We start from the raw sequence: 13844 nt of genomic DNA on the forward strand, positions 1-13844 counted from the left end.
CAGAAAAATCTTCTTTATTCAGTATTATTTATTTTGGACAATTTTTAGTTAATTTTTAATGAAATTCTGTAAAAAAAATACTAAATATACTACACAAAATAATTGAATAATTTACTAATTTATTATTAAGTATTTCAAAAAATATATATATTTTGCTCATTAAAAGAACATTCTTAATACTTTTCTCAAAATTTAAACTCAAAATGAGAAATTTAATATGGACCTTTACTGCACTCTGTGTTTTCATCAAACGTAAATATAGATCAGTGCATTGGAACATCCTGTGCAAACTTGTCCGTATATATATTTGTTTAGTTATTTTATTTTTCAATATAGGGAGAGCGTATTTTCCTGTGCCCGTAGTTATGTTTTATTTTTCAGTTTATAGAAAGAAAACAGCTACACACCACTATTAATTTCCACCCGTCAGTGTTTCCGTTTCGGAAAAATTTAGTTTCAATAAACGTGAGCGCGCCCAATGTTGCTTCGACAGCGGTTTCCAACGAAACACAAACAGAACGGAAACCAAAATAAGAGAATTGCGACAGGCGACGTATGAAACAAACAACGACAACAACAAAAAATAGGTAGCTGAAAATATGGCTGTGAGGGGTTAGTGAACGAAACAAATGAAAAACGCCGGAAGAACTGATTGTCGTTTTGGTATTATTTTTACCATAAGTCATTTATCATTAGGTTTTTGTCTTATTGCAGTAATAATTTATTGTGTTAATTATAATTGATTATTTAAGTATGAATAATGTAGAGTTCTAAATTTAAGCATTCGAAACATTTTTTTTAAGCAAGTTAATATTGTTACATTATTATGTAATTAAACCATTATATATTGGTCTTCTTGCTATTGGCCTTATTATTTTATTCATGTATATGTATATGCTTCTTAATGACTTAGTACAAATTTTACTTAGGAAAAATACTTACCCAAATATTATACTCCTACTACGTTAATTCCCTACTATAAAATAGGATGTTTATGTAATACAAAGTTACCTTTAGTCTAAGTCTTAGTTGAAGTAAGTCTTAGTTGGAGGGTCGAAGAAAGAAGATATTATTATCTTAAGAGGAGAATGTTACTCTTAGAAATGTTTTAACAACACATATGAAATTTTTACAGGCGTCGTCTGAAGGTTGGTACTTCCTAAAAATCATATGGATTTGTCGATAGAGGCTCCATCTATATGTCATCCTACGAACTTATTGAATGAGGTTTTTTATGAGATCAACACTTATATAATTCATTTCTCAATAAAAACTGATATGTACAATAAAACTAAATAAAAATATTGCTATTAATATTCATAGACACTAAGACTCCACCAGGATATAACTACGAGATAATCCAGTGTCCAGAGATTTCTTAATCCCGGGACACAACATTATTTTGCAAATTACATAAACTGTAGTAGCTTTTAAATTTATATTTCATTAATAATTCAATTACCAAATGATACAGAACTATCAATTAGTAGATTCGAGATGAAAGAAGGCTAATTAAACATGTTGATTGATAAATACTATAATTATGTATACGATGTTATACAGATAAATAATTATTTCCATTTAATATACTTTTCAGTTCATTTTGAGAAATGGAGCAACGAGTAATTTTTCTTTATTTTTAATGAAAAAATGTAACTTCAAACTCTAATTAGAATGGTTTGTTTGTTAAAATATATAAGATATATACTCACTATAACTACATACACATTACGCATAAGTTGGACAGGTGTTATTAAGGAAAATTAAGTTTAAAATCTTTCAAGAGTTTCTATGATTTAGTTTTAATTAACCAGTAAATAATTGTCATCTTTAAATAAAGTAGGTCTATGTTTACAAAACATTAGTAAATGCGAGTAGATTATGTCTTACTGATGTTTTTTTTTTAAGAAAATAATGTGTTATTCCTTTTTCCTTAAATCTGGAAATATTTGCGTTAGATTGGTTTCGATATCGATTTTGCAAAAGAAAGGAAAAATTAAAAAAGCGAAGAAAATAAGGAACGACGGGGAGAACCAGAAAGAACGGACGGAAGGAGGCACCAACGTGAACAGGAGAAAAAAATAGAAGTTTCGCCCGAGATTATTAAATTTCAAACATAAATCAGTTCTGACAGCTTATTGGATTATGCATGAGCGATTGATTATATAGTAAGATAGCGCGTTGAGGAATCTTACGGAGAGGAGAGCAGCATCTGGTGGACCCTAAATGCATTTGGATGTCGAAACTAAATATTGATAAGGAAAGCGAAAAAAAAGGAGAAGGCAAAGGCAAAGGCAAAAGGGAGGAAGAGGAGCGAGCAACGTCGGAGTGTATTGTTTAATAAAAATCGTTCCATAAAATGCAGATGCGATTCTTCCTCGCATCCAGACACTATTCGCTTTGCATTTTTGCGCGCCACGTCGAGCGTTTAAAGTGCACGAACGAAAACATGAAGAAAAAAAAGAGAGAAGTAAAGAAAAAAATATAAAGAGGTAAAGAAAAATCAAGAACCGAGGAGAAACATACCGGGTTAGGAGTGTACGTTAATAACACAGAGATGGCGCAGTGCAATAACGAGGAGAACGAGGAAGCTCTTTGTTTCTTCCGTGTCAAAAGTTATTTTTAAGTTTAAGTGTTTTGAAAGAAATGCAAATGAGGAAATGTACTTTTGCCAGAGAAAACACAATGCGATTCTTATTCGCGCCGCGATACGTATCTTCCGTCTCGTCGTGTAATTTACTTTTATCCTTTCTTAAAATGTTATATTAAATTTAATCTTGCGAGAGACATCTATATCGCTTACATAACATACACTGATGGATCTGTTTCTAATGATGAAATTATCTTGTACATAGTTTTGTCATTCATCTTCCTTTTTTGAGCTCAGCTTGATAGATTTATTTAAATAAAAACAGCAATAATATATTAGTAATTAGTTAAATAATTTTTATTGTTTATTAATAACTTGTATAGCCCTGATTACCGATTATTTTCTTCTATACAATCATGTATCTTTTGTGCTGTTCATTTTTATGTAGTTTTAATCGTAACTGATACTATCCGGCCAATTTGACTTTTTCACTTTTCAAATTGAAATTTCACAATGAACTTTATAGTTGCGCTTTCTTCCGTTATTGTATTTTACATAACATATCAATCAGCTGGTAACTACGCAATAGTAAAGTCATGCTAGTTGTTAAGATATTGTAATATTTTCTTCCATTCCGGTCAATTTGACCGTATGTACTTGTCCTGCTAAAAAGGAGAGAAAATCATCGCATTTTTGCATAATTTGCCATGGAATGTATTTGTATTTGAGCTTTATATATTTCGTCCCTTATATTAAGGGTATAGATTATAAACCATAAATGTTTGAAGATAAAGTTTTAGATATAATTATTAATAATTATTTGTTAGGACATTGAGAATGAATTATTTATGTAACCGGTCAATTTGACCTGATAGTAGTAGTATGAGCGTAATTAAATCAGCATAGTAGCAATTACTTTAGTACTCTATTAGTCAGGTTTCAAACAGTCGAGGCGAAACCGTGCCAGCAATATGCACATTTATAATAACAATAGAAGAAAGTATGAAGAAATTCAATTTGTATTTTCAAAAATTACTTTTTACGATTACGATTATATTTTTACATATAACTTCTTTTTATTAATAAAAAATGAAGCCTTTATAATACAATGGAACGTTTGGATATGTTTTCGGACAAGAAATCTGTAGTAAAAACGCATACATATTATTTTCATCATTATAAACACTATATTATCATAAAATAAACTAACAAGAACTAAAATTTGTTACACACAAATATTTTTTGAAGTTATTTTTATCAAAATATGTTTTTAATTTATTGGATCTTAAAATTTAGCAATCTTAACTACTAATTATCTATACGTTTTTTTTATATTATCAAACTCATTGTGCATCGGCATGGACAGTGTAAACTATGTTCCTTGTGTTAAAGCGTACATTGCAGCATGATTTTACGTTATCTGCTAGACGTTTTCCAAGTTTTGAACTTTAATAAATCATGCTTGTCTCTTAAGGGATGGGGCATATGAAACTATTCTTGACAGTAACATTTAAATTGTAGAGGGTAAAAATGAAGAATAAAACTACAAATAAAACTTAAGAAAATAAAGTTTTTATAATATATATTTCGTAAATTATGTTACTTTAATTACATTTGTTTTTTGTGATTTAAGAATATTCAATGTTTTTAATTGATCCTAATTTGGAACAATCTCTCAAATTATTAAAATTCTTGTTTTATCATCATTATATAATATATTCTTTATTACATCTTTCATACCAAAAAAAAGTAGTCAGTTTATAAAATCAGACGAATTTCAAATTTAGCATCAATATGATCATATATTATTGGACAATTTTATAACATTTTATTTGTTATCATTTAAAGAATTACTATTTTCTATTTAATATATTTTTGGCCAGATATAAAAGGAACATAAATCCAAAATATAAAAAATACTAACAATTCTATAACTTTGATGTGACGGGATTTTGATATAGTCGGTATTTCGATACAGTCGGGATTTCGAATGACGGGATTTCGGTTGTCGGGATTTAGATATAGACCCAAAAGAAAAACATCAAAATAATTATCTAGAAATAGGCAATCAACTTTTATGAAACATTTACCTTCCATTTATTTATTTTGGACGATTCAGGTTTTTTTTGTTACTTTTACAGTTACTTTTATTTTTGGTGACCGACTTGCCGCTCGATACCTTTTAAACTGTTGCTCAACATTTTATCGGAGGTTCGTGACAAGGTTCCTTGCCTTATATTGAAATGTCAATCGGGCACAACATCTAGCCACTTACTGATCCCGTCTGTGTTTATGTATATCCAATTTCCATCTTAATAAATAAAGAAACACCGACGATCTTCGAAAAATCCGTCTCACGATTCGATCCGCCCTTTCCGGAGCAGATCCTTGCATAATAATGGCACACCGTCTGTCAAATAAATTTGCATTTTGCAATATGCCCGTCATCTAAATGCGAATTCCACTTACCTTGTATGGATATTAAAATTGCACTCTCTCGAAATATTGAAGAGAAAAAAACTGTTAAAACTTATGAATTATTTTATATATTCCAAGTCTTTCTGCCCTATTTCATATATTTAAACATATTTATTGGTCGCAATTGAGAGTACATTGATCGATGTATGTCTGCTTATAGTTTGAGATATTTTCTTAAGTACCAATTTCAGTTATATATTATGAAATTCAGTGAATAGTTTGTTTAGAAACTATATTCAATATTTACAAAAATGTGTATGTTTTTGATTCAGTAAGTTATTTTTGAGAATTACAAAATAAAATATTATTTTTAAATTATAAAATGTACTAAAATTGAAATAAAAACATTTATAAATTTATTATGGTAACAATTAAATACATTTATGTTTGCATTAATACTTGAGTTTTCAAATAAAATATACCAGGGTTTGTCGGTTTTTTGAAAAGTGTTTTCTTTTTGAGGAAATTGATGTAGTTCGAAAACGGAGATTTTCCAACTGAAAAACCGGTTGTTGACGCTAGCTAGACTCATACACAAAATCGTGTCTGTTACGTGAATTGAAAAAAAAATAAAACTGAAATTAGTTAATTAATTAATTTACAAAATCCACAGAATGTTTAGACAAAGACGTTTTTCAAAAAGTGATTAAGTTTTTTTGGACAAATATCAAGTTTGTTTCCAAATTTTAAAAAAAAAATATTTAAGGACCTGAATATGTGAACTTTTAGTCAGAGAGTCGAACCGGAACCGAACCGTAAACCTAAATTAATCGAAATTTTTAACAGAACCGTAACTTTAACCGGAACTTAAAATTGCTCAATTGAAAAATATAAACCGGAACGAAATTAATTTCGGTTCGACATTTTAGATAAGAGAAGAACAAATTGGTTATTGAATGCACTAAAGACGATTAAACTCAGCTTGGTAGCAACGGAGTTTCTTCTATTTCTAGAAAGAAAAGAATCTTTGTGTCTTATATTTATAAATATCTATTTAAGAGAATCAGTAGATGATTGAAATAACAATTATATCAAGCAATTACTGCATTCATAAATATTATCTAGATAATTTAGCTATTTGGACATAAATTAGGAAGAATAAAGTATAAACAAGATTTGTTTTTACTATGCGTTATTGCATTGATATGATGTAGTGGATTTTGCATTTTCCGCAATATAATTAGCTGGATGGAAACATCGATCGTAATTAACTGAAGTTAATTTGCGGAATCATTTGCGTGCCGCTACTACAAATATTCCTGTGAATATAGATTTTTTTTCGCTAATGCACACCGAGGATTCGTCGTGAAATTGAAATTTCCTATTAATACAGACGTATGCTCGTTGCACGTACCTATATAATCATCAAAATGAATATGATGTGCACAATGGAGGTATTAAAACTATACAGACTATGTAATTCGTAAGGCTGCGGCTTTGCAATTTCCTTGTTATATAATTTAAAACTATTCAAAACTTAATCGATTCACGTTCAAAAGTTTCCTAATTGATTACACAAATATTTTAAAGATTATACATCAAATACATATTTCATTTATTTGAGTTTATCAATTTTCTATTGTATTTACTTTATATTCATAAATATTTTCTATTTCAACAATATTTTATAAGATTCAATCATTAAAATATATAATTTAATTAATAGAGTTAAATTAAATATACTCAATATTATTATAATCATTTATTAAACAAACTAATTCTAGTCTTATTAAATATGCTGTTCATGTTAAATTGATGTTTCGTTATTATTTTAACATCAATCAATATCATTAATTAATTAATAATCAACCTATTTGTATTTTGATATGTGTTGTTAAATTTATATTGAAACTTCAATTATACAGGTAGTATTTACTCATTAATTCGTTCAGATTCTTTTTTTGCAAATAAATAATGAATTTTCCATAAATGAAATGGTTAGACGCATATGCATACATGTAAAATAAATACATAAATCCATTTTTACAGTATTTTCTATAAAATTCATTTTTATAAATTTTTATTGACAAATAACTTTCAATTTATATCTTACTCACTCTACATAATTTTTAAACATACTATAAGACTAAAACTTTCAATAGAAATACGAATATTTACGATCAACAGAAAGTATAATATAAATAGATATTAATAATTTCTTAATATTTGCATTATGTAATATATTTGCATTATGATATATTTTCTAATAAAATTAAGTGTAATAATTTAAAATTAAATTTAAAAAAATGTTAATAATGAAATATCAATTATAAATTTTGAATTGTTTTTCTTTATATGAATTTTATGTTTTATATCAATTTAAAATTAATAACTAATAAGTAAGTTGAAGCTTTTTACAGCAATTGAATTTTTATTTTATTGCAATAAATGTTATTATTTATGTATATTTTTTAAGTATGTATAAATTATATAGATTTGCTGAGTGAAGATCGGCGAGAAGCCATTTAAATAAATTTAAATGTACTTATTGAAGTAAATTGCGTGGGCAATTTATTTTGCACCATTTAGAATGTCTAATGAGGCGTGGAGAGGCTTTACGAACATGGGAATATATCAATTTTACGATAATAACGCTTTCTCAATCAAAAACCAATCAGTCGGAGAAGAAAGTTCGCATACGCATGCGGAGAATTTGGATTATATTTGATATCTCTCCATTAAGAGAAAGACAACTTATTCCTTTGTGCATCGTCCTGCGAAAAATAATGCATGGTAATGTAATAATGAACTGCAATGCACTGGGAATAATAGATTCTAATTTCAAGCATCTAACTGCGACCATTAAAGTATAATTTGAGATGCCATCGGTTATAAAATTATCTATATGAAGGTCTATTACTCCCAGAACTAATAGCCGGGAAAGTTTCACTGTATTTACTACCGCGAAGTTGGTTTCCTCCTATTCTTCATCATCCTCCAACCACCGCATATCCACCCCCGCACATATGTGTGCATGTATCTACTTTATGCAGGTGCTACCCAAAGACTGTTTACATAAATTGTTTTAACTATTTATTCAATTTGAGTGCGTATTAACAAGTTCGTTAAGGGAACTGTGCATAAAATACATATATATGTTACGTGTTGCGATAAAGCTGGAATCCGCTCCTTCTCTGCACACGTAACAACTTTGTGTACGCCATTTATTTATTTAACACTCGCTGGCTTTGATGAGGGGCCGCGTCATCCATGTAAGCTTTTTATATGCACACTTAAAATGACATTTTCACCCTTTATGGACCAATCAAAACTGCAGAAAACGCGTGTACGTAGATAAAATTAATCGTTATGAGTCCATCAAACTCACTTAGAACCTTTATCCATCTAACTAATCTCACATAAATCACTAATTGCGAATGCCTTTATATAAACTGCACTAACCATTACCAAATTTATGTATGCATGATCTTTCACATATAAATGAATTCATAATAAAACATTGCACTAAATAATTACGATGCAAATATACATTAATGTACAGTTAGTTGTCATAATTTTAACCGAGATTTTCAATTTTACTAATTGGCCTATAATATTTTTATCAATATTTAATTTGTTTTGAAATTTTCAAACCGGATTGATCGAATCCGTACTACGAGAGGTATTGCCTTTTTTTTTTGTAAAATTATGCATTTATTGGAATATGAGTATGGAAGTATTTTTATGTAAATTTGATTAAATTTTTGTTGTTGTTAATGAATTAAATATTATTGTATTATATAAGATTATTTGTCTTCTTTCTAAAATTTAGTATATTGCAATTGATTATAATTAATCCGTGGATTGAGTTTCAGTTGATAATGGAGTTGATTGAAGATAGTACGGTGTGAGTTGTAGGGTTTAATGTCATTCCAGTCTTAGCCGTCATAAAGTGCTTTGGTTTGAGATCGAATTAGTATTAGTCGAGAGCGCATCTATCCATAATTAGGTAACTAGGAAGTCGCTCAAATCCTCCCCGATGATCCGGAAACCATAACACAATTTTTATTTGCTTTTCAACAAAATTTATAATTAAATTACTGTTACCAGTAAAAGAAACAAATAAAGTTAATTTAATTATAATTAATTATTAATTATATAAAGTGAACCAAATATTAGCCTTAATCTTACATAACGTAAACTATCTTTTTTTTAAATTAATCTAAAGTATGTTAACATAACCTCATATTTTTACTAACTTAGCCTAACAATATTATAAACCTCACACTTTTAGTAACCTAAAATTACACTTGTATTAACCAAACTTTATACCAGCACTAGTATAACACCACACTCACTAACCTCATACTGTTACTGACTTAGTCTCACACATTAGCTAACCTAACCTTACACTTTTTCAAATTTAATCTCACGTTTTCAATAACTAAACCTAACACTTTCACTAATCTAACAATTTTATGTACTTCGCACTTTGAGTAATCTAACATAATACTTGCTTTACTTAACTTCATACCGGCACTAACCTAACCTCACACTATTACTAACCTAACCTATCCATTATTACAGTTTAAACTAACTAACCTAACCTAAGATCATACTTTTATTAACCTAACCTCATACTGTTCTTAACTTAAACTCACACTTTCACCTTACACTTTTTCTAATCAAACTTTACTTTTTTACTAACCTAACTTCACACTTTTACTAATCTAACATAACATTTACGCTAACCTAAAATATTCTTACAAAATTTCATATTACACACACAAAAAAATATTTTCTTAAAGGATATTTTTTACGTCTCCACTCAAACTTGTTTTCATAGTTTTACAAAGTGTAATTGATATGAGATATACATGTATCTTATAAGCATTAACTAATGCATGTATTAATAATGACTTTAATTTTTAGTTTGAATAGACTATAATTTTAATGGAATTGTAGTACGAACCTCATTTCGTTTTAAACTCATCAAATTTTCTATTAATTTCGTATTAAAGCCGACCGCAACAGTTGACGCTGACACGAAGTGTTTGCAACAAACTAACTACTGCAAACGCCGATACCGCCACCGCTGCTGCTGCTGCCGCCGCCGCCGCTGCTGCATGCAGACCAACAGTTTTAAATGCAATTAAACAAATATCCGAATTAAATTTATCTAATTAAATTCAGCACTGCGTTGCCGCCGCACACGCCATCATCGATTGCATTGAACAACTCGTATTCTTTTGTGCCAATTCCAACTGCAATTGGTAATATCCGGTCCTTCACATCAAGCACATCGGAATCAGTGCAAATATAATTGTGCAAATCGCCGTCGGGCTTCAAATCCTAAGTGGCTTATTTGTATGCAAGGACATAAAGGGGAACTCTCGCAAGGATCGCAAGGAAATTTATAGATCTGCATATAGTGTAGATATATCACTATAAGAATTTATATTATATTTACTTAATAATCCAATACAAACTAATATAACAATTAGAGTTTATACAAAAAAAGAAACGTTTTCCAATTATAGTGAAATACCGGTATTTCTAAACGGTTTTCGAAAAAAAAAACATAATTGAAACAATATTTTCATTTCAAAATTTTGTTAATTAAATATGATTTCAAAAAACAATAATTTTAAAATATCTTTGTCGTCTTGAGTCAACGCTTTTTATTAGAGAAATAAATCATTTTTACCTAGTAATTCTTGTATATAAAACCGGTTTTATATTTGAACTACCTAAAGATGTACCAAAATTCTTAATTCAAAACTTTGGACACATGAAAATATTATTAGTATTATTATAAACGGTCTTTTTTTTTATTTGTAAGGAGTTTATTTATAAATAAAATATACTGGATGTAACTAACTTTATCATATAGTCAGGATTACTTATTTTTATTGCTCTAATGTAAAACTTTTAATATTAATTTAGAGAATGTTCTTTTATCCAGTAGGAAATTTTTAAATGATCCTATTGTATATTAATATAAACGGTTTATCTTCATTTGCATGGAGTTCTTTTATATAAAGAAAATACAATATTCTGGATGTAACTAACTTACCGAACATGCTGCCGGTATACGTTTGGATAAAGTTGTGTGCATGCGATTTCGTACACATCCTCCATATGGAAATATGAAAAATAAATCTGCATCGTATTATATATTACATATACCGCGGCCCCAATACGTAGCTGGAAGCATTTTCTATTTTCCTCCAGCAAACTCCGAAGATACGGTTTTCCTTCTGCTCTTTCTTTCTTTCTTTCTTTTTCCCTCACAACAGCAGCAGCAACAGAGAAAGAAGGAGCTTACTTCGATGGCCTTTGTGTAATGATTTCTGCTTTGTTATAAATAAGAAATGCTTTCCATATATAAACATATTTTATTTATTTTCCAAGACGCACGCACTCGATATTACAAAATGTTTTTCAATATATTTCACCAGTCATCTCCTGAATGCATGTACACGATGTAAAAGGGAATATCCTTTATTAAATCATATAATATTTGAAAGAATTTTTAATACAATTTCTTCACCTATTCTTAGTTCCTTATTTTCAGTTATTAAAGAAAAAATATATTTATTTACAATGAAATATATAATATTCTGAAATATAACTGTAATTTTGTTTAGTCTTTTCATGTGAATAAGAGAATAACTGATTTGTAAAATAACCTAACTTTATTTGACATATCCAATGTAACTTAACATATCTAAACCAAACCGAATATAACCTAAATTAACTGCATATTATCAAAGATGACTAGACCTAAACTAACGTAAGGTGATTTGACCTAATCAAAATTAAATTAATCTAACCTATAAACCTCACTAAATAGTTATTTTTTCAAGAATTTTCAGAAAATATAAGTCTTGTAACTTAAAACAGTCAATTCAAAACAATCATTTTACTATTGGAGAATGTACAATTTCTTTAGAGATTTAAACACCTGATGCGAGTGTCACAATTCATCCCTTATTAATGCAAACAAATGAAAGATTCAAAAAGTCCGTGAGTAACGTCGATGAAACGAAAAATGCGGCTCTCGTTTTAAAATTCCACGCGAGCGAAGGAAGCAGAAGACGACAGAAAAATGAAAAAACAAATAAAATAATGAAAAAGGGAAAAGAACGCCAGCCGACTGAGTCCCATAAAATTTTAATGAACAAAAAGACGGTTTTGCCTCCATAATGATAATGCTTTATGCATCGGTGCACAATTTGTATATAATTTAGGACCCCTCCTCCATCCATCCCTCCCCTCACCATTCCTTCCGCAATGATTTATACACAATGTATGTATACAGTGTGATTTCGTATTTATCTGAGCGCGGCCATCGCATAAATTTTATCGGTCACTTTTAGCACGGCCCGCGCAAATAATAAATCGCCTCCGGCTTGGTTTTCATTACTCAAATCCGAAATCAAAAACTAAAAAAAAGCCAAATGGTTTACCGCGCAATTTTGGTAAAGGAAATACTGATTTATTACTATCTTCTTACTTTTTTTTACACGGTTATTAAGTAATTTAAGTTTGGGAAATTTAGAATAGAAAAATTTTATGTTAAAAATCAACAAAGTAACTGTCTTAAAACAAGAATAACTAAAACTATCATTTAAGTTGGTTGGTACACATTGTTTGTATCTTAACCTAGAAAGAATTTTAATATCTTTCAAAAATTGAATATTACTATTGAATGAAGAATATTCAGTGTACTCGCAAAGTGATTTTAAAACTAATGTTACATACTTACATACATTATTTGTGTTGGTACATGTTTTCGAACTTTCCTAATTATTATGTATTTGAATCTTTGAAATGTTCGCAACCCAAAATAATAAATTGTCAATGTCACAAAAATTGAAGTTGTCAATGTCAATTGTCAAAACCTGTGTTAATTGTAAATGGGAATTGCTGTGGCGCTTTAAATATTTTGTGAGTTATATTGCCTGGAAACAAGAAGTAAGGGTTTTGATACCCGATCGAATTGCGGACATAAATCAATGCGGAGTGCATCCATCCCATCCATCCATTCACTAACACTGATCTGCATCCCTCAACCGAAAAGAGGCCAAAAAAATATAAAATCTACTCTCGACCGTTTGATCTTCGGGATTATCGTAATTTATGTACGGTTGATCGGGTTTATTTGATTATGGGAAACGTGGACTAGGAAGGACGAAGTATCAAAGAAAAAAAAACAAGTATATAAATTAGTCGTAGGGATATAACAGAAAAAAAAAATAAAACTAAAGAAGAACGGGAAAACGCGGGGTGGCGGTACAACAAAAAAAAATAAAAATCGGTGGGGGTGAAGTGATTGAAAAATGTTTGTCTCAAATAAACATTCCGGCTTTATTCCATTATTCTCCTCTCCCTCATCCGTATGACGTCCCGCATGCGTCAATGACTTTCAATAGCCCTACCCCAACCAATATCAGGAGGCGGTATGTAAGGCACGTCAATCTTTTGCGGGACAAACTGCACAAACACTTTATGTTACTGCACACTCACATCGAATTGCCGCCAACCGAGGAATCCCATTTCACAAACGTGCATTCGATTACACGCAAATAAACTCCGGCCGAACACGACGAGGATCATCGCCGCCGCCTCCTCTACCGCCCACTCATTGGAAAGAACTGCCCTTTCCGATATGCGTCCACCCCGTGCAACCGTGATTATTCTCTCTTTTTCCAGCTTAATTCACCCAAAAACAAATTTATCACCCGATCCCTTCGCATTCACTTCTGTTCTCTTCTGTGTGTGTTTTTGGGTGGGTATTTTTTTTTCTCCGTGTTCTGACTCATCTGGACCT

The 13844-nt window shown here is 29.8% G+C and overlaps 1 protein-coding gene across 1 annotated transcript in view; it reads left to right on the top strand.

The window, feature by feature from the left end:
- Positions 1-2557: 2557 nt before the first annotated feature.
- Positions 2558-13844, top strand: part of LOC108564806 (4-hydroxybutyrate coenzyme A transferase-like) — a 29468-nt gene continuing 18181 nt past the window's right edge. The window contains exon 1 of the mRNA XM_017923947.1: positions 2558-2615. Coding sequence (XP_017779436.1) covers positions 2558-2615 — 58 coding nt within the window. The remainder of the gene's footprint in view (positions 2616-13844) is intronic.

This window comes from Nicrophorus vespilloides, unplaced genomic scaffold (genome assembly GCF_001412225.1).
Source record: "Nicrophorus vespilloides isolate i.1.1-1 unplaced genomic scaffold, Nicve_v1.0, whole genome shotgun sequence".
In the NCBI taxonomy this organism is placed as follows: Eukaryota; Metazoa; Arthropoda; class Insecta; order Coleoptera; family Silphidae; genus Nicrophorus; species Nicrophorus vespilloides.